Source organism: Mycteria americana, chromosome 1, assembly GCF_035582795.1.
Source record: "Mycteria americana isolate JAX WOST 10 ecotype Jacksonville Zoo and Gardens chromosome 1, USCA_MyAme_1.0, whole genome shotgun sequence".
NCBI lineage: Eukaryota > Metazoa > Chordata > Aves > Ciconiiformes > Ciconiidae > Mycteria > Mycteria americana.
The window spans coordinates 192,414,790-192,442,133 of NC_134365.1; the positions used below are offsets into that span (position 1 = coordinate 192,414,790).

General features: G+C 38.3%; 1 protein-coding gene across 4 annotated transcripts in view; it reads left to right on the forward strand.

Annotated features, from left to right (window-relative positions):
* Positions 1 to 26,903, forward strand: part of RNASEH2B (ribonuclease H2 subunit B) — a 48,767-nt gene extending 21,864 nt beyond the window's left edge. The window contains exons 5-11 of one of the 4 annotated variants that reach the window (XM_075489924.1): positions 3,335 to 3,455; positions 8,680 to 8,744; positions 10,018 to 10,123; positions 13,150 to 13,228; positions 14,169 to 14,211; positions 18,872 to 18,952; positions 20,897 to 21,023. In XM_075489924.1, coding sequence (XP_075346039.1) covers positions 3,335 to 3,455; positions 8,680 to 8,744; positions 10,018 to 10,123; positions 13,150 to 13,228; positions 14,169 to 14,211; positions 18,872 to 18,952; positions 20,897 to 21,004 — 603 coding nt within the window. In that variant the 3' untranslated portion in view covers positions 21,005 to 21,023. Of the gene's footprint in view, positions 1 to 3,334; positions 3,456 to 8,679; positions 8,745 to 10,017; positions 10,124 to 13,149; positions 13,229 to 14,168; positions 14,212 to 18,871; positions 18,953 to 20,896; positions 21,024 to 24,955 lie in introns of those variants that run through there. The other 3 variants (XM_075489930.1, XM_075489938.1, XM_075489945.1) reach the window with 3 other exon arrangements.
* Positions 26,904 to 27,344: the final 441 nt, after the last annotated feature.

The window sequence follows — 27,344 nt, forward strand, 5'->3', positions numbered from 1 at the left end:
GGGGTGGAAAGACAGCCCTGCCATTTGCCATGGACTGAGCCAGAGGGCACTGGAACAGGGTGAGGCTCCAGAACACCAGCCATAGATTGATGACATCATCATGTGGGGCAACACAGCAGAAGAGGTTTTTGGGAAAGGGAAGAAAATGGTCCAAATCCTTCTGAAAGCCGGTTGTGCCATAAAACAAAGTAAGGTCAAGGGACCTGCACAGGAGATCATTTTTAGCAATAAAATGGCAAGATGGACATCGTCAGATCCCAATGGATGTGACCAACAAAATAACAGCTATGTCCCCACCAACTAGCAAAAAGGAAACACAAGGGCTTTTTTAGGTGTTGTGGGTTTTTGGAGAATGCATATTCCAAATTACAGTCTGATCGTAAGCCCTCTCCATCAAGTGATGTGGAAGAAGAACGATTTCAAATGGCTCCCTGAGCAATGACAAGCCTTTGAACAAATTAAACAGGAGATAGTTCATTCAGTAGCCCTATAGTTCATTCAGTAGCCTTTGGGGCCAGTCCAGGCAGGACAAGATGTAAAAAATGTGCTCTACACCGCAGCTGGGGGGAATGGCCCTACGTGGAGCCTCTGGCAGATAGCACCAGGGGAGACTTGAGGTCAACCCCTAGGGTTTTGGAGTTGGGGATACAGAGGATCTGAGGCCCGCTATACTCCAACTGAGAAAGAGATATTGGCAGCATACGAAGAGGTTTGAGCTGCTTCGGGAGTGGTTGGTACTGAAGCACAGCTCCTCTTGGCACCCCAAGTGCTGGTGCTGGGCTGGATGTTCAAAGGGAGGGTCCCCTCTACACGTTATGCAACTGATGCTACGTGGAGTAAGTGGGTTGCAGTGATCACACAACGGGCTCAAATAGGAAACCCCAGTCACCCAGGAACCTTGGAAGTGATCCTGGACTGGCCAGAAGGCAAAGATTTTGGAATATCACCAGAGGAGGAGGTGACACATGCTGAAGAGGCCCCTTGTTGGGCCCCAAAAAGGGGCCCCAGTTGGCAACTAAGCACCACACAGACACTCGCTTACCCTCCCCCCTCCCCGCCCCCTGGTGGGATGGGGGAGAGAATCGGGGGGAAGAAAAAAAGTAAAACCTATGGGTTGAGATAAAGACAGTTTAATAGGACAGCAAAGGAAGAGAAAATAATAATGATAAAAGGTTGTACAAAACAAGTGATGCACAGCGCAATTGCTTGCTACCCGCTGACTGATGTGCAGCCCGTCCCTGAGCAGCGATCGCTGTGCCCCGTCCAACTCCCCTCAGTTTATATACTGACCATGATGCCATATGGTATGGAATAGCCCTTTGGCCAGTTTGGGTCAGCTGTCCCAGCTGTGCCCCCTCCCAACTTCTTGTGTACCTGGCAGAGCATGGGAAGCTGAAAAGTCCTTGACTAGTGTAAGCACTACTTAGCAACAACTAAAACATCAGTGTGTTATCACATTATTCTCGTGCTAAATCCAAAACACAGCACTATACCAGCTACTAGGAAGAAAATTAACTCTATCCCAGCTGAAACCAGGACAAGAATGGAAGATAACAGTTTTTGTATGGTGAAGAAACAAAAGTCCTACTACACATTTGTAATAGTAACCTCTTGTTCTGTAATTATTTTTAAATTATTTATGGTACAGGATGTGCAAACATTTTCTGTATTTCTGTGGTCTGTTCCTGCTTCAGGGTGGCCCATCAGAAGAAGTCATTTCACAAGGAATAGTTTAGCTTGTTCTCTAGGCACTGTGTTCTGTTTAAATTCAGCATCCCTTTGAAAGCTTTATACCAAACAAATTGGGGAAACAGTGAATCTCCTCTGTCTATGTGGTAGAATGTTGAGGTAGCTTGAGTAAAGAACAACTACTGTTGGTGTTTCTGTGGATGGGAAGAGTCCTGTGCTGCCCTTTACTTTCTCAGTACATTGTTTTCTAGGTTTTCTGGTTTTCTAGGCCAGGCATGATGCCAGATAAATGCATAGAGCTGTTCTGGGTCCTAAATCAGGGCAAATGCATTCCTGCAGTGCCCTGCCTAAGTCAGCATATTTTTCAGTAAAGGGAAGTCTTGAGGATTGTCTTGCAGATACCTCGTGCAAGACCAGCTTGAATGCAGCACAATCACTTCTCGCTTGAATTAATGAGTATGAAGGTATTCACTAGGTGTCTTAGGATCATCCTTTGCACCATCCTTTGGTTTTGATAGTGTGATGCAGGGTTGCTTAATGTGTCTTCTAAGCAGAGCCATCGCCTATCCAGCAGGCTTCCTTGGCTTAGGCTCTGTGCCCCTGCACAATGTAAATGTGGCTGTCTTGCTTTGGGACACAAGCAGGTTTGTGCAGTTAAGTTATCTATAGGAAACAGTTTATTGCAGCTTTATTTCTGCATCTCATAACCTTCTTCTTGCCATTGTTATTGTGCCTTTTCTTTTTCAGGAGAAAAATCTTTAAATCCTTTGTGGGTTTTTTGTTGTTGGCTTTTTGCTTGTTTTTATTGTGATTTAATGATGGATGGTTACTTTTATTAAGCCTCTGACTGTCTAGCAAGAGGATTAATTAATAATGAAAGCAGTATACCCAAGTGGTTTTTTTCATGCTGACCAGTATAATGACTTCAGCTTTGGCTCCTGAGACCACGCACTCTCTAAGGATGGAGAGCTCACTGTGTCTTTGTACTGATGCGCTAAAGGATCTTTCCAAAGGGAAGGCTGCCAGTTGTGCCAAACCGTGCTGAATGATTATGCATTATTTGGCAACGGCAAAATTTGTTTGATGGTTCTGTCATGTGTGGGGCTATTTAAGTTGTGCCAAAATCACTTTATATACATGCTCTGGCCAAACTGGAATTGACTTTGCAGAGGTGAAAGGTTAATACTGTGTTCCAGAAGCTGCCCTGCTCCTTTGAGATTTATCTTTATGGAAGGAAAAGCAAAATTTGGATGGAAGTTATGACACTGGGTTTAATCCAACAGGTTTTGGTCTAAAACACTATTGGCACACACTGACTACTGTGTCTTATGTCATCTTCCAAAAAATCCCGCTGTACTTCACATTAGTTTCTCCCCATGTTGTTTTAAATTTGGTCTTTTAAGTGCAGTAATTGAAGAGCTCAGCATTTTGCAGGTATTTACTGGTTTGAAATAAATATTTATAGCTTGCTTTGTAATCAGTTTCTGAATGTGTCATGTGTTACCATTCAAAATACGATTTTCTTTAAATCCTTTATTTCAAAGCTGTGGTGATTGCATGCATATATATTTCTATATGTGTGTAGTGTGTATATGTGTCTTAACATTATAATAATGCTTTTATAATCCCTTTGATGTATTTTCAGCAGCAAGGAAAGTTCCAGCCACTCGATCAGGTTGTGCTAGACTCAGAGTACCCAAGCTGCCCATTGCTGCTGAAGTGTGCAGATGTTAAACAGTACATACATCATGTAACAGAAGAAAAAGGTGAAAAAAAGGGGCTGGGGGGGGCAAAAAAAAGACTAATTTGTTAGTGTCACTTCATTATAAGATAGATTTAAATATTGGGTTTTGCTTTACCAAACACCCAAGGTGCTGGACAAAGCTGTAGTTTAAAAACAGAAGCCCAGGCTTAGAAGTCGTCATTGCGGTATTGTTAATAGTAATGTGTGGATCTCAGATTATCTGCTGTAACTCTAAAATATTTGTGCAGTCTTGTTGCTAGGTGTCGTAAAAATGATAAACTGATCAGAGCTGGCTTCTTGACATTATCGTATGTGTTGTGAACTTTCTTTGCCTTTTGATGAAAGTTTTACATCTCTAAATTCTGTATTTAGTGTAGGATGGTCTGGTGTGGAAGAAGTTCACCACTGTCCGTTCGGCTTTTTTTTCTCCCTTTGTCACAAAGCATTCAAACGATAAGTAGGAAAAAGCAGGAGAAGAGAGAATATGCTGCTGAGAAAGGAGAGCACAAGTTTTCTAGCTTTGCATAATTTAGTGTTCTGGGTTTAAGTTCAAAGACCTAATTTTTTTAAAATAAACTTGATTGGGATGCGTAAGTGTATGAGAGAGAAAACCTAAATGGAAAAAATGAGCAAAGTATCAATTCTGTACATAGTTTCCTCAACCTTTTCCCAGAATTCCCTTTGGTATGGGAGCTTTTATTTTATTTGAGGACAATATATGCTTTCTAGGGAAGAGGAAGGAGCATTACATAATTTTCACAGCTTGGCAGTCCTGCAAAAGATGCAGGACCTCATTTTTTATGTTCAGTCCTTTAAAGAGCATTCTCCTTATGCTTGCTGACTTCCTGATAGTGAATGGAGATTTACCTACACACAGATGGAGATCTACAGGAGGAGGTACAGGAGTCTGAGAACATGGAGTCTACCACCAAGTGCAAAACAACTAAGCTCTCTGACCCTTATGCTTGTAGAGCCCCTCCAAGGAGTTGAAGTATACAGATTAAAAGCCAGAAATATTAGGAATTTGCTTTCACGAAGCACTCTGCCCTTGTCATTGATACATATAAGAAGAAATATTTAGGTGATCTACAGGTAATTGGGAAGTGGCTAAGGAAAGATGATGGAGGAATGAAAACACTGCTAAGAAGTAAAACACCAGACCTCTTCATTGCTGTATAGAACATCAATGTGGGGGGAGGGGGGGGACTGTGAGTTTTTCCTGAAAGATTTAGATGCACAAGTTTAAGTATTTCCTGTGTTATATGGTGTATGTGCAGTAACATAGGGCAGTTGCTTCCCCCAGAAAATCAATTTGAACTTTAGGGCAGGACATTTTTCCATTGAAAACTATCACTTTAACAAGAGAGCAGGAAATCTGGGCAGCAGGACTGTTACATTCTTACTGGGGCTGGGATAGCTGGAATTATGTGCTGTTGTGATACTCCTGGATTTCCAAAAGAACCTTTGGAAAACAGTTACGTTCAGTATCATTGGGCACAGGCAACTTTTTTCTTTGCGTGAGTTCTGACTTGTGAGAAGGCTTCTTTAAGAAAGGTGCATCTGAACTACAAAACCACTTTTGTCTTCCCATGAAGTGATAAATACTTCCAGTAAAAACTATTATTAAGCTTTTAGGCAATTGCTGTGCCCTACAACTTATCTAACACTGGCTAAGGAGCTAGGACTGAGAGAAGGAGTACCAAACTTCTGTGCACCCATCTGAGAAGGTGAAAAATCATGTCAGATCCTCTTGGCTGTCAAACTAAGAAGTCTGTATAGGAATGTAGGATGTCTGGATTATTTTTCTGAAGGGGCAGTTCCTCCAAACAATAGTGCTGCCTTTGGGGAGTATTTATGTTCCCTTCTTAACAGCAAACTAAAAATTAAAAAAAAAAAAGTATTTGCTATAGACAAGGTCTTATATATTGGACTAACCTGTATCCATTCTGAAGTTGTATTTGCAGTTGTTATCCATCAGAGCATCCTCTGATAAACTGTATTCTGTTAGACAGTAGTGAAGATGCTTTACTGCTTGGTTTTTTGCATTGATGTTTTTAATAATGTATTATGTACACCTGTAACTTTGTGTAATTTTGTCAGCAAATTATATTAACCGTTAAAGGAGTTATATTCACTTCCTGGTTTTTGTTTTGAAATGTAAGGTAAAAATTGCTTTTGTCATTAAAGCTGTACACACATGCACACACCAGCTGTATGTGATGTTTTTGGATGTCCCTGGGCATGTACCTGCTGCTTCTTTTCTGTTCAGGTTTGGGTTGGGTTGAAAGCAAGAGTGGGGCTTGTTCTTAGGTTTTCTTTCTTTTTTTAGAACACCAAGCATATTGTTATGCAACAAACACATTGGCGCTTGCTTGCCTGTCATGCACAGATCACCTTTCTGTTCAATCCACTTCTATGTGTTTCATATTCTCATGTCTTTTATTGCCTGTAAAAAATACCAATATTATGACTAAGGTACTCTTTTTCTAGCTCTTAAGACCTGTTGTCCACTTTGTAGCCTTTCTCGTTTAAGGAGTAGGGCTTTAGGGCAAGAAGCATCTGTTGTGTTGAGTCTTCTGCAGCTCTGATCTGTTTGGCAGAACGTAACATCATAATTAATCTTAAGGCATTTAACATCTGTCTAACAAATTCTTACCCTAGAGTGCTCACAGTTTACACTTACTGAATTAGCAGAAAGTCCACCTTCCCTGGCCTCAGTATTGAAGGGCACTGAAAATTAATTTTGCTGGATTAAATTCCCCGTTACCTGCTTTAGTAGTTGGGGAAAGGGTGTGTTACAGCTTGCTAAATCTGGGTGAGGCATGTTGTTTGCTGATGAATTCAAACATCAGATAGAAAGTACAATAGAGAAGGTTTAAAAAAGGGTTATGAATTCCAGTTCTAGAGTGTTACTCGTTGTTTCATTTTGCAAGGCAAAAACTGCCCTGTGATCTTGTCTGATGTGATTAACATGAAGAGCCAAGAAAACTTACCTGATTAGAATAACTAAGTAATATTGCCAAGCTTGTATTCCCAGAAGGTAGGAAAAAAGGGGCCATATGAGTTTCAGAGTTATGGAAAACACTGAGAAAATGGATGTTAAAATGTGCTTTAGGCAGTTTGCTCAACAATACATCAGGGAAACTTCCAAGTCTACATAGCGATTACCCGATCGCTGAACATATTATTTAATTGTAGAACCACTTATATTCCATCTGTATTTCTCAAACCCAATCTTTCCAGATGTCTCAGACCAGTTTTACAGGCACCAGACACATTAGGGAACAAAAGGCTTTCCAATATATACTCATATTATCAAACATAGTCGCTAACTCTCACCAATATCAAATGTGCATCACATGTTAAATCCACGTTCCAATATTGAATCCTTTTGTCAGCAGTTTGTGACTTTCATAACTCACTTTAATTCTTCAGAGGTCTCAAATATTGTCAGTTTCTGGAGTTTAATAGTCAAAACTGTCAAGCACACAAAATATTTTCAAACAAAGTGATCTCTGAAGGGTTCAGTGTAATTATTTTTCACATGTTTTAATGAAAATGGCTTCACAGTTCTATGTTTCCTTTCCCTAACTGAGTCACTCTGAATCGTGCTGTTGTGGGGGAGTCTGCCTGGGAATCCAGAATAAAATTACTTTTCAGCATGGGTTCAGGGATGGTGGCCGGAGGATGTCCCTTCCTCGAACTTTCTTAGATAAGAGAGGAATCCACAAATCATACTCACTGTACTTTGACCCAAACCATGTTAGCTCTTTGAGGACCAGGTTCAAGTATCCAGAGTGTCTCCCCCATTTTCTGCTTCTTTTCTTTCAGAGCCATTTAGAAGCTTCTAAGTCCTAAAGGCTGCAGCCAGCAATGTCACAGCTAATTACTTGACCTGCAACTCATCAGCTTCATGAAGCAAAGTGTATATTAGTGGTTTTTTTTCCTTTTTGCTCTGAGGAATATTTGTGTTTTACTTTTCTACAACTGTTGAGATAGATTTAAACTTTATCTTGTAAACAGCTTTCCTCGACCTCTCCATACCCCCTACCATGCATATGCAAAGCACATAACAGCTATTTGTATGCAATTTGAAAGAGCCGAGATAAACCCCAAAGAAGGAAATGCTGAAGAAATCATAAATAATATGTTGTTATTTGCAAGGGGAGAAGGAAACTCCATGAACTGAGTGTTGGAATCAGTAATTGGCATGAAACGTAGGTATTTACGGGAGTGGTATACAGGAGATTAAAAGTTACTGAAATACCTGTTAAAGACTGAAACACAGTGGGCTCTAAAATCCCCTGTGAAATCTTATTAGGCATTTCATTCCATTTCCAAAATGTAGCTTTCTGTGAATTAATACTGAATTTTTATACTGAAATTTCCATGAGCCTTTGTAATTTTCTCTTTCCTTTTCCTCAGCATCATGAATTCACATATCTCCAGATAACTGATCACATGTGAATAGCAAGTGTTCATGATACCCTAGTTATCACAGGGGAAACACTTTCTGAAATTCTTATATCGTTGAGTTAATTTATGTTGCTCAATAAATCATAAATGAATCATGTACTTCCTCCCACAAGGAGCGTGTTTCACTATTTTGGATTCTGTATTTTCTTTTGACACTATATTAAACTATGTAAAAGGCGGATAGAAGTAAAACTTTTGCTTTAGTCACCCTGTGAAGTGAGAGTGGAGAACTGAGAGAACTGATAGGAAAAGGGTTTATTGAAAGGGTGGATGGTTTGTCTTCACTAACCAACTCTCTGTCCTGGCTCCTTACTAGGTCCTGGAATTCAATAAGTAAAGATTTAAGATATTATGTTAAAAAAAAAAAAAAAAAGTAGTTGTGGAACCAACATTTCGTGTTGTGAACTATGTAGTTAAAATGACCAGTCTGGTGACACAGGGCAGTGAAGGTTTGGCAAACTACAAGGACTTGAGAAGAGTCTTAGTGAATTCAGGCAGCCCAGGATTACACATAAATAAATAAAATATGTGCTTTGCTGGATTAGGGCCTAATTAAAGAATTGTCAAGTTGTTCAGACTTGTGCGTATCAGCTCAGTCTGTTTATTTTTCCACATTTCCAATATTTTTGAAACTTACTGCCCTGATATCAAACATGTGCAAGCCGTAAATTAACTTTCATGCTGTATCTACAACTTAAAAGGTTTTAAATGTATTGAAAATGCAATCCAAACCAGTCATGTCTTTCTTCCCCTTACTTGTTTTTTCTCAGAGATTGGCAGTCAGAAATTCCACAAATACAGCCAAGAGAAGACACTGAAGTGGTTAAAGAAAAAGGTATTGTGTTTCTTTTGCTTTCAAAATTGCTTTATGTTTAAAATGAAAACGCTTACTAGCTTGTCCATATTTTCATTTGAGACATGTGGTGTGCCTCAGCTCAAGGTACATGTCCTGTCTGAGAAGGACAGACATCACAGTAAAGTTGTGGCACTTGGGAATGTGATAAGGTATTAGAGAAATGTCAATTTTGTTAGGTTTCTCTTTCTGATGGGGCTGGCATGAAAGGGATTCATGGAGTGTGAGGAGGCAGAAGAAGCAGCTGAAGTTCAGCTTATTGCTGTGTTCTGTAGGCTTTGCATAAGGTGAGGGGCTTGTCTTTTGCTTCGTCCACTTCACAGATGGGCTAGAGGAGAGCTTTGACTGTTGGAACTTTTAAATTCTGCCGTGCTTTAAAGCTGGACAGAAATGCCTTGGTTTTGCGCTACAAATGGGTTTCCTCGTGAAGTTTTGGCAGAGTCTCTCAGAATGGTCCTGGTATGGTTGCTGCTATCCTGATCCAATCACGGTGTTCAAGAGGTCTGTACAGTATGCAGAAAATAAACTAATGTTACAGCTAAGCTTGATGTGGTCTGTGTTTTGATACAAAGAAGGCAAATCTCATTTTACACATGCACATGTGCCCCTACTGTGATGCCACTTTGTAGAAAAAGATTGTATGTATCACGATACAAGGAAGCCTTGTTATTTAAATTAGTCAATGCAAGCACAAAATCTGGTCTACTTTCTGCAATGATGAGGTATGGGGATATCTATTTTGCAATGAATACCTTAATATTTACATTTGAACAGGTACCTGTTTGTGTTGTTGAAAATATCTTCTGCCTGTTATCTCTCTGTTAGATCCAGTATATGAAGTATGTATTAGTGTATGTATTATGTCCAGTATGTATTAGTGCCCTGTGAAGTTGTTAATCTTTGATTTCCATCAGGACTGCCTTTGCAATCCAGCTGAGCTCAGGCATTCTCTGTTCTCTGAGCAGGTGTATTTCTCACCTGTATGATCATGGATGTTGCATCTGAGTAGCTCAGCTCATCTTAGGGTGCTGCAAAACTGGTGCTGTGTTGCCAAGGCAACATGTTCAAAGACATGCTAGTTTCTTTGCGTTTTTTGAGCTCATATGCTAGTCATTACAAATGTATATTAAATTTCACTACAGTCCATAACTTGAGTGTTTTATATGCTTGAAACAAAATTACAAGAGCTTTGTCACTGCATTAACATGAGCATAACAACACTGATACAGACATTTCATTCTGTGGTTTCCTATAGGTCAATCAAACAGTAAAAGCACTTAAAAGCAACAATGTATCTGTAGGTGAACGGGTACATGCAGCTACATATATCAGCGGTATACAAATCACAGATACTAAAGAAGGTAAGAAAACTAAACATTGTAATGAATTCCATTTTTGTGAAATGACATATGTGGAGCTAAAACATACAATTAGAATCTAAAATGTGTTGAAATTGGGCTTTGCGGTAAATTTATTCCATGTACAGAAAATTCCATATATGTTGTGACTGTGTGCCTTGACTTTTCGGAGTTCTTTGGTTATCATTATCAGATGACATGGTAATTAACAGTAGGTCTCAGCTGGGGTTCTTTTAGCTTGTCCTTAGTCTGAGGAGAAGATGTTTTTCTCAGTGAAATATATGCTGAAGTGCTTTGCTGAACTGTCTTGGACAATAGGACACATACTTATAATATATATGAGTATCCACCCAATAAGTGTTTCAGTATTAGAACAGACTTCTTTTTTATTATTATATTAGCATGCAAATGCTCTTCATAGACTTCTCCAAAAAAGGAAGGGATCTTAGGAAATCATAGTCACAGAGTAAAAGCTCCTGGTCCAAACATTACTTTATGTGACAAATGTATAGAATACGCAAATGTATGCTTATTAATGGCAAGAACTTTAATACTATGTGTATTAAATTGCCCTGAAATTGACAATGCTGGTACCAAACAGTCTGGAGTGATCCTGTTTGCTTCTAGTCACCTTTTCCCTGGGGAGGGCAATGTCCTGAATGTTACTGGGATATGATGTTGTGTAGAGAAACCTGAAAATGGACTCAGAATAAATTCTTTGGTTGTTAATGAAAATTAAGAAAAGTTTAGAACAAGACGAACAAAAGCAAATTGTTTCTTATTACAAAGACATTCAGAAGTCTGCATGCTGCTGAAAAATAAGGAGAAACAAAGCAACTTGCTGACCAAGTGGAAAATGAGTTACTAAGTAATGATATCAAAGGAAACAACATAAATGAGATTTAAGAGGCAACTAGACAGTTTTATAGAACAGAGATTGTAATACATGGTTTTTAAAAAGAGGCAAAGCTGCAAAACTTGTAAGTGACTTTAACTTTACAGTAGCTTTTCATCCTTTTGCCCACCCCCATTTTTTAAAGAAAAGGAAAATTGGACAGCAACCGTCTTGACCATGCTTAAATACTTTATCTCTGAAATTTGTAATCAAATAGCTCATCTGCAGTGTTTTTTCCACCTTCCTCCTTACTCATAGTAACATGGATATAATAGTCTTTTAAAAAGCCTTTTTTAGTTTTAAAAGAGCAGCATTGAAATAAGGAATACTGGAGGTTAAAAGTAGGTAAGTTTTGGAGGCAGTACCACTGTATGTAGCAAGATGAATGACAGGAAGTCAAATGGACCTTACTCAACATTTATTTTTAATAAGACTAATTTTCTTGTCTGATCCTTTCAGTGCCGTGACAGTGCAATTTATTTCTGTAGAGAATTGCTTTCATAGGGGTATTATGAAATTTCAGTACCTTATAAATAGATGGGTGTATGTAGTTAGCATCTACAGATGTTGTAGGGCAAAAATCTGGGAGGATATAATGAGTGCAAATGGGGAAGGAGGGGAGATTTAACATGTGGGACCTGAATATTTCATTCAGAAGACAAAGAAGGGAGGTACGCAAATATTCCTGATGTTTGACAGGAAGTTAATAACAAAGCAAGGCTAGGGTGAGAACACAGACTGCCTAGAAGGCAAACAGTGGTATTTTACAATTGGTAAAGGAAGTCAATGAAGATTGCTTCAGGGCAGAAATGCAAAGAGAATGGATTTTGTATTTAGTACATAATAGCAGTTGACTTGGGCTCACCATTCAGTGTCATAATGCAAAGAGTGAAATGATGGGAATATTTTTCTTAAGCAATAAATTGGGCATATTAAGTGCTGAGGTGAAATTGTCTTGGATTGGAATTATTTCTTGTTCTCTCCTGACCCTAAATGGGGCTGAGGGAGTGACAAATCCTTGATGAATCTAGGCAGTGGAGGAAGGAGAAGTGCAGATAGGAGATACTAAGAATTTTATGTCAGTATAGTTGAAATGCATATGCTGGTGTCAGTTTGTTAATGCTTTCTGCTTCAATGACAGTTTGCATTGGGCTTTTTAGGTTAAAAAAAAAAAAAAAAGGAGGAAACTATCTCTGGCACAGAAGAAATAGTTCTTTACCACCCTGAGGCTAGTTTACCATGTGCTTCTGAACTCTCTAAGTGTGTAAGCATATGAACAGATAGAGCTGGCCTGTTGTAGATAGAATTCAGAGGTGAGATTTTAGCTTAATGTCTGTCTGGCAAATACTTCCTGTGCATGGGTGCAGTTACTCTCTAGCAGCCCCAACAGCAGCAAGTTTAAAAGATCCAGCCCATGATCAGTAAGTCCTTGTGTAGAACGTGACCGGAAAAGATCTGGTTTAGGACTTCATGTTATAAAAGGGTCACTTTTTTTTCCCCAGTCTCTCAGAAAAACATTTATAGCAGGAGTGCCCTGTGATGAAAACAGCTTCTAGTAGTTCATATTTCCGCAGATAATTATCCCGTCTTGCCAGTGATGTTTAGATAGGCCTTGGCATTTTCCGTAAAGTACTGAAATTAAGTACAAGACTTTGAAATAGACTCATTGTCTCATCTAATTGTTTTCAGTTGAAGCCAGAAAATGTACTTTAGTGCTGAAGCCCTTGCCAAATAATTGTAAGATCCAGATGCTTTAAAATTAATGATTGCGTGTTCTGTTGAGTCAGCTTTTTACTTTTGCAGGTTTTAAAAATTTAATTTCTTCGGAAAAATACATGATATCTACTATTCTCAGAAAGTGAACAGCTTTTGTAAAGTACATAGAACAGATATTAATAACATGTGCTGACAAAGTGAGTGTAGTAAGTCTTTACTTTTTAAATAAACCTACAAGTGTCATATAACATAAACTACTCAACACAGAGAACCATCACAGCGTATCCATTAGAAATCTCTTACTATTAATTCAACGTTATGATTTATGGTGGTGCATGCAACATGGCTAAGGCAACGTGACTATATAATGTGAATGTTCTTTTTCTTCTCCTTCCCACTCCCTGCCCTGTTCCTGAAGACTATGTACGGTATGCCCATGGGTTAATATCAGAATATATTCCTGAAGATCTGAGTAAGGAGTTGTTAAAATACTTAGGGTAAGTATTGTTCCAGCTAGCTGCTAGTTTTATATGGCATGCATTAATGTCCTTTTGGTCATTTCTATTGAATACTGAGATTTGTTCATCAAGGTTGCAGTGAATGACACAATGGAATTATATTTGCCACACTTTAAATGTGATTTTTTCAAATGTAGATTATGCCCTTCTGTTGTTCCTATGATGCTAAGGACCATGGGCTGGAGGAGAGATGTAACATATAAGTCTGATATGTGTGTTATCACAGTTGCATTGTGAAACCCTGAGCAATGTATCCATTTTAAAGCAAGGGGGGGGTGGAAATCCAAAGAGTTAAAGCAATTTGTCCAGAATTGTCAAGCACGAGCAGCAGAGCCAGGAGTAGAATCCTCATCCCCAGTCCTTTTTCCTTTTCCCTACTCACTCAGTGCTGCTTGGGTTTGACTTCACATATCTAACCTGTGTTAGTTTATATTTAAATCTGGAAGGTGAGCCAGCATCCTCATCCTGGTGTTCCCTGCCAGCAGCAGACTTTGCTTGGAGCGTGCACCTGCCCCTCAGTTCAGTTCTGTTCAAAGGGTTCTGTTATGGTGGCCTATGGAAAAATGTGTAATTTGCAAGCTTCAAGTCCCATAGCTTAACAGCTTCATTGAAGAGATGTTATGTGCTTTATAATAATCATCTTACTAATAGCCAAAGTTTTCAAAAGTCAAGTGGAGTTCTCCTCTTTTGGTTGCCAGATCTAAGAACTTTTAAAAGAGCCCACATTTCTGTATGGTGCCTGGCTCTGTTTTAGTTATCTAAGTCAGAAATACAGAGTCCATGAGCTGCTTTTTTTGCAAACACATGCCATGTGTGAGCAGCTGATAACCAAAGCAGCCTTTGCGGGGAAGGAATTATAAGCTTTAGGTTGTGCAATCCAGCTGTCTTAATTTATAACTTAAAATCTTTTGTTCTACAGGCTCCCAGAACTTAAAAGCCTAGCACCAGAGCCACCATTGAAGGTAGGAGAACATTAAGATATCAACATTGTGTTGTAAGCTAATTTCTCTGAATTATTATTAAAACTAGACTAGGCCAAGCACTGGGTACAATGCAATAAGTAAGTTGGCCTTGTGAAAAGCCAGTCTGAAATAACGCAAGAAATTTACCAGGTACTTCATATTTGGTTGGTTTTCCTGTTTAAAAAAGGGGAGGGAAAGAGAGAGATGTATTTTATGGTTTTAGTCAGCAGTCTTTTCATACGTGTTTTGCTTATTTAGTTTTATTGAGGTTGATGGGACAATATGACCTCATAAGTTCTCTTTCATATGTAATTTATGAGGACCCTGAAAGGGACCTCCTGGGTCATGGATTCCCAGACAACCATGTTGGATAATCTCTCATACACTGACCATTCTTCACTGCAAGTCTCATTAGGATTTTTTATTTCCATTACTTCGCTTGGAAGACTGTTCTATAACCTCATTCCTCTGATGCTCAGAAACCTTCCTGTAAATTCCACCTTGAATTTATTCATGGCCAATTTATTCCCCTGCACTTTTGTGCTAACATTATCATGGGGTTTTTTTGATTGAAATGGCTCTTTTCCCTCCCTAACATTAGCTCTCTCAATGTGTAAAGGGAAAACATACATCCTTTCTGTTTTCATTTTGTGAAGCCAAACTTGGTTGTGTGAGATGGGTTCTCCATTCCCTCATCATTGCAGGAACATTTCTTTACACCTATTCCAAGATGAATTCAATTGTTTCAAAGCAGGTGACCAGAATCATATATACTTATTCATGATAAAACCTTTACCAGTACAATATGATGGCATTCTTCCCTTCTTGTCTTAACTGAAAGTACATTATCTCATTACCTCTTAGAATCCCATTTGCCTCTATTACTATGTGATGTACCAGATAGCTCACAGTCATGCTGTGAACAGTTAAGGCACACAGTTGGTTTTTTTTTTCCACTGCAATTTTTAATTGATCAACATTCAGATTTATGAGAAATTAATGCGGTTAGCTGCTGTGTACATGACCTTGTACTTCTGTACATTTCATCTGTTTTTAATGTTTCCAGTCTTGAAGGTTCTCTGGCTTTTCCTTCATAGTGTTAAAAGCTCTTTAGGTATTCATAATATTACTAAGTGGTGTACATTCAGCAAATGTTATCATGCTGTTATCTTTAATTAACAATTAATGAACATTTTGAATACATATTGTTCATGGCACTCCACCGGTAATCTCCATCTGATCCAATGACATCCCTTTCTGCATTATTTGCCTTTGTTTCCCTTTTACCCAGTTTCTTACCCACCTTAAAATTCTTACACAATCTTTGTTTTCTATAATTTCAGTTGCTTAAGTGGGACCATGTCAAGCCCTCTGGCAATCCTTCACATTTTCTGTCACCAGAAAATGTGTTATCTTTGAGAAAAAAAGATAAGTCGGTAGGCATCACCTATGTTTAGTTTTCCTTTATTCTACATCTTTAATTATTCTTCCTTCTTTCACTTTTTCTCCCCCCTCCATTCTGCTGAGGCCTACTATCACTTTTTCCTCCTCCTTACATATAGATGGGTGTTTGGCTATTCTGCAGCAATATGGTCCCTACCTGATGGAACAGTTGCCAGGTTTTGCCTCTGGACTTGTGATTTCTGAGACAGTCTCCCAACAGTGTCAGCATATTGAGTTTTACTTCTATCTTGAATAGAGTGATTTCTGTTCTCTTTTCTGCCTCCATGTTTAACCTCTTCATCTTTATTGAAAACAATTTACTGACGCAAAGATTTATTCCATTTTGGGGCCACACATAGATTAGCTTTAATATCTATCCAATCCTTACTGTATAGCAGCTTCACTTTTCTTTTTTGATTGCTTTTTTGCCTCTGTGGCTAAACAACCTTCTACTATTTGTTTTAATTTCCTTTCCAAGGTCCAACTCAGCTTGACTTTTTGGCAGTTCTCACTTTATCCCAGTATTACCTGACCCCTAAAACAAATCCTTTTTTTTTGGCAGTCTTTTTTTCCCCGTTTATTGTAGAATTCTGCTTACTCCTAGTATCTTGGGGGGGGGGGAGGGGGAATATCTGTGTGAGCAAGGGAGAGCATTCATATAGTTTAGTGTGAGAAGCTCTTTCCTTCAAGATTTTTCACCTTGTTTGAAGTAAAAGATCCAAAATGACTTCTTCTTTCTTTATGTTTTACATTCCAAGTGTCCTCCTCACACATCAAGTCCCTTTGCTTTGGCTTAGAGAAGTAAGGCATATGGTTTGCAAAGTTTGCCCCTCTAGAATCAAGAACCCCACTTTTGATTATCCTTTCCATTTAATTTAAACTGAGGCACCCTCTGTGTACTGAAACTAGGTTACTTACTACACCGACCTTTCCTGCAATGTGCCTGCTACTTACTGAAACAAAGTCTAAAATAACCTCATTTCTGGCTGGTTCACTGACTGTTCTGTTAAGCAGTATGTCAGCTAGCACATGCAGGAATAATTGGGCCCTACTGTTATTAATAGCATTTGTTCTCCAATGTATATCCATGGATATAAGTTATTTCCATGTGGTTGGACAGTTGTTCTGGCTGCACAGTTACTTGGCCCTTTGATTCAGTTAAGAATTATCTTTATGCATTGTAAGAAATATTAAACACACATCAGGAGCCAACTGATATTCATTAGCCATATAAGCATGTTACAACAACTATATTAAACTACATGTGATGTACATTACATATTATGTACGAATAGCTTTTATACCATTGGGATAGTTCTGAGAATCTATTTTTAAACATAGTCTTATTTCAGCAGTTTGGTTACAGAGGAAATGAGGCTTAGAACTGTTCAGTTGTTGGGCAGTGAAATCTTGCTGAGGATCTGATTAATTTCCAGAGCACTGACCAGGGGGTGTATGATGCTTCTGTGTTTAAGTCTTTGCAACTTCAGAGATTAAAACACTCCTTTATTTCACGATCTCAGAGGAGCAAGGCAGGCTTGTGCATTGGAACCTAGTCTCCTTCAGACCATTTTTATTCGCTTGCATTGACATTTCTCTTCATGACGGCAAGGTGTATTGACAGACATAGTATAGGATTATTGCAAATAAAGAAGAGTCTAACATGTATTTCCTATTATGGTAAAGTAATTGCATGTTTAGAAATTATGTTAAATTCTGAAGGGAGGAGAGATTTAGAAACTTCAGTAGTTAACAGAAAAGCTATGACAGATTCTCTCTCTTGTAGTACAAGAGTAAACTGGGTACAATCGGGACTCTGTGATTTAAGGATTAAATCAAAATTACATGTTCTTCGTATTAATTGTAAGCCATTGATCTTGTGTTGTAATCGTCATACTGTCCAGTTTGTCAGCATAGGGAGTCTGGCCATTGGCAGATGATGACAGACATCTACAAAGAATATGTAGGCTCTGCTACAACTAAACAGCAAATGTTTTGCTGAAATGCAAACATTTTGTTGTAAGTTTTAAAAACTTGTTTATCAGATTCTAAAAAGAGGAGAATAGTAATTATTCATTAGATTGTCATTTGAAAATGTAATCACAGCTCAGTAAACAGCCTCCTAGAGAGGCTGATCCAGATCCCATTGAAATCAAAAGAAAAGGCTGCTGTTGGATCTGGTTCTAAGAGCTGAGAAATCTAAGCTGCAGACCTGGCTTCTGTGCCAAAGGTGGGGGAGGGGGAGCGGGAGGGAGAGATCACAAGCACCATAAACCAAATGAATAAAACAGGATCTTAAAATGTATGGTACCATCCAAGTTGCTTGCAAAATCACTCTCTTTGGCACAAAAAGTAGGAAGGCCACAGTTTAGATTTCACAGGATATTAAGGACAGGGTAGTAATATCAGATATATAATAATAATAAAAATACAGTGTTGTAAAATACTATATACTTTTTTTTCCCTTTTGGAAACATACCAGGAAGTTTTCACCTTTAAACTAAACACACGCTCACAGTTTATGGAAAGAAATACTCATTCTTACGGCCTGATCATGTGAAGTGCCGAGAACTGTTCACTTCCATTTTTTCTGAACTTAGAAGGCACCCGGCATATGCAGAGTCAAGCTTCTTAATATACTGTTGGATTCAAGTGATGAAGCAGTCAGCAGAACTATGTCAGTGTTTCACTGTTGCCAAACTGTAGAAACTAATTACTTCTAAAGGTTGTGCACAAACAGATAATAGACTAGATGATGATCCACTTGTGTTGGCAGATAGCAGTAACACTGGAGTTGCTGCACAGTTCCATGAGACCATGACGGCCAGAGTCTAGGTTCCCTGGCTGTTAGACACTAACTTCCAACAGCTGCTCTGTAAAGGTTATCTAAATAGACTCTGACACCAAAGTCACAATCATGGAAGTTAAAAATGGGATTCAAGTGATTTCTAGAAGTCATTCTTCAGATGGTTAGGAAGAAGAAAATGCCTCCCATGACACTGAATCATCTCTTCTGAGTACTGTAGAGATGGTATATATTTACGTGTAAAGAAGACAATTACAAAGAGAAATCTTCCAGTGTTACTGCAGATTCTTCAGTTGATTGCCAGTCCTATTTTGGTGCTACAGTTATGTTATAAAGCCAAAGCTTTAAACTTCCATGTGTGTACATCGTAAAAGTGGTTGACAGAGCAACTTCCTCACTCTAACATTTCAGAAAAGGAAATTATCAGATGTCCCTGTGGAAGCAGAAGAAGACTATACCAAGTTTAACAGCAGCAATCTGAAAACCAAAAAGGTAAGCAAGCTTTGCATTCATGCATGTTTTGCTAAAGCATAGATTAATATCCAACATTAGCACAGAGTGCCTATTTTTCTCCCCCAAAACACATCAGAAAAACAAATACAAAATGGCGGATGTCTGTAGTTATATCTCCTTGAACTTTTCATTCAGGTTTAATTTGACTTTGATAGTTTGATGTCCCATTCTGAACTCTTCTATACTGTTACTGTTTGACAATTTTATCAGTGAACATTCCAGTGAACCTCACAAACTTTGACATGTGTTAAGGTGCTCAGCTAATGTTTGCAAAGCTCTTCGAGATCTTTAGATGAGAAATCCTATGGCTTAGTGATAGCAACTGTTAAATTTCAGTTATTTGAAAAAGAAACAAAGATGGCAGCATTCACTTAAATTACCAGGGATGCTAAGACAGGCTTTATTTTTACCTAGAAATACTGCTTGTGCACTTACTTATGTCAGCTTAATGAAGTTAAATCAACCCAGAGCTTCCTGATTGCCAGCTCCAATGCAAGTTTGGAGGCCAATTCAAATGTGAGTCCAGTGGTGCCTGCCACTGTACTATTCCTAAGAGAGCAACAGAGATGTGAAAAGAAATAGATTCTGTCTGTGTGTGCCAAAGTTGTGAGGTTTGCACTGGCTTTTTTCTCTGAACATTGAAAGAAAATTAATTCTTCCTCAGTCCATCGGGAGCCAAAAAGGCCCGCTGTGCTGGTCTTGTGACCTTCAGACCAATGCTGACTACTCTTTATCCCTTTGCAAAGAGAAGCAGCTGGTGACAGATGCACTCCTTCCTCCCCACAAAACCCCCAGATTTTTTTCAGGGCATATGTTAGTTTTGAAGTAAGAAGAGGATTGCCCCCCTAAGTGAAGGTGATAAATAGTTTAAAATATGCATGTTTCCCCACTTCCCCCATTATATACCTATAGCTTTTGAACTGAGCATAAAGATAGAAATAGACTGAGGAGAGAGAATTCATTTTAACATTAAATATGATTTACTTCTGAAATAATGAAGCACATTGGTGAGAGAATCTGGGAAAAAGAAGATAGCTCTTGGACTCTGTACAGTATACTACTCTTTTTTAAATACTTTGGCAGTGTTTTTGTTTGTGTAGTAACACAGACGATCATACTGTTGTTGCATATCTCCATCCTATCCATAACCTTCTAGCTGATCCCAAGTATTGTAATTGTGAAGTCCTGCAGACTGAGGGGTATCGTAAAGAAAGGTCAATGCGAAGTTTTCTTAATAGGGAAAACAGCTAGAGATTTAAAACATAACATTTTAAAATGTAAGAAAGAAAAGAGGTCAGCTCTATAAAACATGGCTCATAAAATGTGTTTTAGGTGTAAAAGTCGGGGAAGTTGTCCCAGTGGCCTCGAAGTGCTTTGCAAATGTTAGTTGCCTTCTTCATTCTTAGTTCTTCCATCTCTTTTCCCTTTATTTCACTGTGCATAGAGTCTTTGATAATAAATCAGTGTGAATTATTCATCATCTGTAATGCAAGGCTGTAATTCAGCCTGCTGACAGCATAATCATGAGATTGAGTCGGAGGGTACAGTATGCATCTGTTATATTGCATGCATTATTCCTCTTAATGTACACTCAGGGATTATCCCAAAGTAAACGTTTGAGTTGGGATACCTCGTTCTGCAGAAAGGAAAGATGTTTCACCTCCTTGTCCTTGTAGTTGATTCTCTGTCTTTGTCTGAGGTTAAGTAATTCGTGACAAGTATTTTTCTGTTTGAATAATCTCAAGTTTGTTTAGTAAGGTTTTTCTCCTACAATTTAAAGCTTGCATAACATTATCTTTACTGCTGTATACTAAAAAAGCAATTCAACTTTGTGCTTGACTTCTGTATTTAGGAGTTTGTAGCTTATACTCCCCTCTTATGGAGATGCTGCTTAACTTTTTCTGTTTATCATTTCACTAACAGGCAAACAGCAAGATGTCTGCAGCACAGAAGGCTCTGGCCAAAGTTGATAAGAGTGGAATGAAATCCATTTCTACTTTCTTCAGCTCCAAACCTAAAGCATCAAAATAAAGACTTGTTCTTGAAAGAGTTTTATATAGTGGTTATTTTTATGTTAAGCTAAAGATGTCTCCTGGGGTTTTTTGTCAGTATAGTATATGCAGGGCATGTCTGTCTACATGGTGGAGTGTGCTGAAGAGATCTGTGAGCTAGTGTAGGACAGAGCTGTTATGCCTCAGTGGGGCGAGGCAGTACCATGCAGATATTTCAGCCTGGGTCAGGAAGACAGCCTAGCTGCATTAGCATGGTCCTGTGGGCTGAGAAGCAAGGTTTAGCATGCTACCATACTGTACTGCTGCTTGTTCTAGAGCAAGCTCAGTCAAGGTCACCACCGAGTTTTCTCCATTGCACTCCATTGTGGGCTGGAAACATGCCCTCCTTTGATGAGTTTTTAAGGAGAGTTTTTTCGTTAGTAAGGAGCATTATTTTTTGAGACTTTCTGGAGATTTTTACCCAGTATAACACCAGAGTAGGATAGCATCATTAGATTTTTATGTTGACCCAAATCCAAGTGCCATTGGTGGCAATTTATCGAGGCAGAGATAGTGTCTATATTGGGATTTTGGTTGTTTTGGGTATGCTAGAAACAAATTGCAATGAATGTCAATATGCATGTAATGCAATAAAGTGCTTTGTGTAACAAATTTGTGCTTCTTTTATTTGCTGTACGTTTCAAGAGTTAGATTAGGCTTCAGGATATTTCTTAAGGGTTTTTGGTATTTTCCTGTGTATAAATTTTAATCCTTAAAGAATTACAACATCACTTTGGGCTTACATGATAAATCTCTTAACACGTAGCAGTATAAGGGTATTTTTATGTTCAGTTCCAAGGTCAATAGGTCCTTACAAAAATAATTAGGGAAAGATTTATTTAAAGGCAAAACTGGGGCTTTTAAAGAAGCCTATTTGGAGCTGGATGTGTAATTCAAAAGCTTAAGTATGAATGTCTTGGATAAGGTTTAGTTTTATGAAGTTTTGCACAAGGTAGGACTGTTACTTAAAACGCACTACTCACTGTTGGGTGTGTTCTTTCCTCATTACAGAGTATTCCTATATATTCAGAGGGATAGCTGTCTGCTACATTGCAACTTCCCTGATTCACAAAATGGAAAAAGAGGTGGAATCACTGGGATCATTTGTATAGGTCTAGCCAGTTCTGCACGGCACTAACTCATAGTTTCATCCACCAGTTGTTGCACTCGGCCATTACTGTGGATCAACTACAATGTGTATTTTAGAAAGACACTCTTAAAATACGTCATTCTTTGCTACTTCAGCTCAGTAGAAAATCTGCCTGTATCCCTTGATAATGGGGAGTTTCCGAGAAACTAGGAGTTGCTTCATATTTAGTAACTATGCCATTTTTCCACTTCAGACTTACTTGCTGCCTTTTACAACCCATGGATGACAGTGATGTCTGTTAGGTTAAAGAGCTCTCTGGCTTTCTCTTCCAACCAGAAATGAATGAGAAGCCTTACTGTGTGTTGCGTGCAGTTTTGCAATTGTTGTTGGGGTTTGTATGCCTTTGAAACCAGTGGTTTTTTCAACGTTTCGGGCGTAGTTTGTAAATGGAAAAGTCAGTATGGTTGGAATTCCAGATAGAGGAAAATATTTGGACATCTATGGAATTATTATCTGTGATTACAGAGAGATTTGTTTAACAAATGTGGATGGCCTCCCAATAGCGTATAGTTAATGTTCCCAGTTCAAAAAATGTTTGTCTGAAGTGGATTATCTAGAACAAAAATTAATTTCCTTAGAAAAAAATGCTTTTCAGGCATTCTAAGGAATCACTACTGTAAGTCTTCCTTATCTCTGAAAATCAGCCTGTAGTACTAGCATTTGAACATAGGTTGAGAAGTGTGTGATTCAGATGCCGAGACTTTATTGATTTTTCAGTTAGAATCATTATCCCAAGCTATTTGGTGCTTTAATAAAATTCCAGTCACGAATGTCAACTTTCTGAAACAGTATAAGGGGGTAGGGAGCAGTAGGGCACACCAAAAAACCCAGGAATTGCTATGTGGAGCCATAGAGAAGTTCCCGTTATACCACACTGCCTTGTTCTTCAGCTGTCTTTAGCAGAATTTCAGCAGCCCTATCAGTTAAGTTTCCTTTTCTGACATTAACTATCAGACGAGTTTAAAAATTAGTAGTAGTTGTCAAGGTATGTGACAATTTCTATGTCCACCACCTTTAGAATTGCCATCTTGCTTTTTTCCTACCTTATTTTTCTGGGCCGTAAGTGAAGACCAGCCCTGTAGCAGCACGTATTGGTTTATCCAATGGGTCCTCGCTATGACTGGAAAGAACTAGCATTTGGTGAGCCCAGAATGAGCAATTGCGGTCATGAACGGGAAAGGTTAGATTTTGAAAACCATTCAGCCTAGCCCAGCAGTTTATTTGACAAAGAAACCCCCCAGCTGCATATCAGTAGGAGAAGGGATGCACCAGTGATGACAACTTTTGAAAACCACCACTCAAAGTGCAGGATAATGTTACAAAAAGAAAAAGGAAAAGAACAGGCACATACTGTCATGTTAATGGAGAAGTTTTGTGCAGTAAGCAACATCTTAGGGAGTATTTTGGTAAATGAGAGGAAAGGAATTGTGTATGTTAAAGCCAATTCCAAGCACTAGAAGATGTTGAGAAGGCAGACGAGCATGGGATGGACGTTTGAGTGGAAAGCCAAGAGTGGGAGAGAGTTACATTAGAAACAGGAACTGTGAGGTAGGACAGATACCTGGTAGAAGCTCTTTGTCTGGATATTTAAATCTGCTAGTTTTAGGGGTTTGGTTTTTAATAGTTCAAAATTTTGTGAAATAGATTTTGGAAATGCATCTTTTCATCGACTGAACAGTTCAAGAACTTTTCTTCTAAGAAAAAGTCCGAGTTTCTCTGGTCAGAATTTAGGACAGAAGGTGGACAATTGTGATAGAGATGGGAGGCCTTTGTGCTGACTTCTGATCTGGGGTACCGATTTTTTTTTTTTCTTTCTCTGTACATGACTTTCACATCTGCCACTGCACTCAAGGACTAAGTCTAGAGTTCTTCCTCTGTGCGCTGTGCTTTAGTGTGTCACATCTCGACTTCAGCTGTCAGCTATGCCGTAACTTAGAACAATAGTAATTTTATTAGTGACTGTGCTTTTGGTTGAGCAGGAATTTGTGCATGACAAAAAAAATAAGCCATTTCCAAAAGCCATTAGAGCTTTCCCGTGAAAACAAAAACTCTTTTCCCTTTAGGAAAGAATGAAATACATTTAGTAACTTTGAAACTTCCTCAACATGTAGCTGTAAGAAGTTATGAAGAGCACGTGGTGCCAAATACATAAAACAATATTTCCTACCACAACGAGGATTTAAATATAGTTACTATGCCTGGCTAGCAGTAGCAGTAGGTCATTATGAAGTGCTGCTTTGCTATTTCTTCCTTGGTTAGCTTAGTATGAAACAATATGCCAGCACCATTACAGAAATGTGGTCTTACTTTATTTCTTTTTGGCATTTACATGCCACCTCTACATGTTCATGCAAATATCTGATGAGTTGTGATGCTTTTATAGTTGTTGTTCTGGGATTAAGCAGCTCTTACATTTCCACTTTTTTAGACTTCACATTGCAAATGGATTGACATCAGTGGGCATGGAAAACTTCATATGGAAATACCAGCACTGGCTTAGGGATATGTAAGGGTTGGACTTGCACATCATTTTCAGTCTTAAGTAATAAACTTGGTTCTATTTGTAGAAGTGACAATTGGTGATTTGAATATTTTCAGTGAAAAAGGTGGCATAGTTGGCAGACTTTGCATTCAGATCTGAAATTTAGAAGAGTTCGGTGATGCTTGTTTTCAGGTGTTCAGTTGCATCTGACTTGATGGTTTTTAGAGGGAAACTAAATGCATGGATGCTTATTTGAATAGATTAATGTTTATGACTAGGGTTTTCTCTTTCCTTTTTAGATGCCTGCGCAAAGACATGCAAAGAAGAAATGAAAGGAGCATAAGGAGACTCGCTAATATTATTTTAACTTGCCATAATCTCAAAGCAGCTTTTAAAGGCTTTTTTTATGCACTTTCTGAAAATAAATGCTTGAAGTTAGACATGCCCTGTTCCAAGAAAAGGCAAATCTCAGCAGATTAACATTGTTAAATACGCAGTGTGTTAAACATACACTGCTTCAAATTTTATAGCTTATACACTATTGGTCTATCGGGCCCTTCCAGGAAAGCACTTACGAGCATGCCTAATGTTAAGCACATGAGCAGCGATCTTAAAGTCAGCAGCGTTGTTCGCGTGGATAAGTGCTTTGCTGGATCAGCGCCTAAAGTCCTGTTAGGTGCTGAGCATCCTGATCCATATCCAGCAAAGCACTTACGTCCATGCTTATCTTGAAGTGGAAGAGCCAGTCTAACTAATATTTGTGCATTAGTGTTCACCATAAAATCTCTCTTGGCACAATGACTCACACGCTTAAAATTAAGCACCTGCCTAAGTATTTTGCAAGATCAGACCAACAGTATCCTTGAGTAAGTCTTAAATAATTACTTGATTTTGTATGAATTTTCTTTTTTTGTACTTGTTTTTTAACAGAATATATGATTTTAGTGGCCATAATTACAAGTTTTAGAAGCTGCATAGCAAAATATGTTGTCTGCAATTTTCTCCTTTCTTTTTCAAAATCTAGCCAAATTCAGCAAGATGGCCTTTTTGGACTAGAATTCCAATGTTCAGACTTAGAATCATCCAAAATGAAAAAAAGTTAACTAATTTTTAGGACATTTACGTTTTTTGAAATTATTTCACTGAGTTTGATTTAAATGGTTTTGTCCAACCCTGACCTTTTATCCAGAAGATGTCACCTAGCTCTGGTCGTGCGAACAGTCTGACTCTTGAAGTGCTAAAGCTTGAGGTAGGGTGTGTGTTCAGAAGGGCAGATGGAGAAGTTGTGTTTTGATTTTACTGCTTTTTTTCTAAGGGATTGAAACCTTAGAAACATGTATAAAATATCATGTACATTTTGTGATGAGAACTAAACTAAAACCTACGTAATCCTCCAAGTAAAAAACCCATCTAGTTCTTTATTATTTTTTTTAATCATGTAAGAGACACTTTCTGTGGAGTGAACTTCAACCAAAAGGTCAACTTGAGTCTACATAAAACATGCAGAAAACAGATGCTAATGAGATCCTTAAGTGATCTGTGTCAGATGCAGTCTGATGTTTCTAACTTAAATACCTGTTTATCAAACTACCGTTAATATCTGTTTGCTACAAAACTTTTTAAAAGTAATAATTGACAGGATTTTTAACATAATGAATGTGTACTTCTGTAAATTTTAACTATGACCCCAGTTCACAGACACCTACAGCAAATGGCCAAATTGTTCTGTAAAGCTTGAATATATTTGAAGCATTCTAGGTAAGAAGTAAAAAAATATTTTGCTTCCACTCTGGCAAATTCTGCCTAACTTCAAGTCAAACGAGAGCTCTAAGAAGAGTTTATTAGAGACCTTAGACATTGCTGAAAACAAAATTCCAAGACAAAGAGGCAATAGCTTATTCAACTTTCTTTTCAGCTGATTCTGATCAACTGTTTCAGATTATGAAAAACCTGAACTGTTAACCATTTAGAAATCATGTATGAAAGGAAACGTAATCTGAACGCTTATTTTAGAAATTTGCACTGAATTCTTCTTGTTACTTTTACGCTTGTCTGGTTAAGCAATGTGCACTGTCCCTTTTCAAGGAAAAAATATTTATTTTAACATAGTTTTCTAGGCAGTACTGCAAGAATATTATATGGGTCCAAGATGAAATTTCTATTTTTGTAGCTTATATTAAAAAAAATGCTTGATGTATGAATAAGATTATATATTTCAGTAAAGTGTGGTTCCATTTTTTGGTAAGATTTTATTTTTATTTCATGTACAAGAAAGAAATAAATACCTTTGGAATAATTTGTTGATTATTACTTCATTAATTTCACAGAGAAATGCACAGAAAAATGCAATGCAATCAGACTACTAATACTGCTAGCCTCCATAAGCCAGTCAGTAATCCTTGGGCTGAGTTGAAGGAAATAATGAATCCTGAGATAGATACGAATCTAAAAGTTCATTAAGACAGATTCAGTGAAGCAGTTAGGCTAATCCTTGAGGACCTGACTGTACAGATGTCCTAGTGAAAACCCATTTCTGTGTACATATAGTTGTTGGCCCAAGTACTCTGGCCATTTTGATTTTCATGAACGTGGTGGTGAATTTCTGAGCGATGGCAGGAGGAGGAGAATCAAGGTGAAGAGAATGATGTGATATTCATGTCATTTTTTGCATATTTTGCGTTCTTTGCC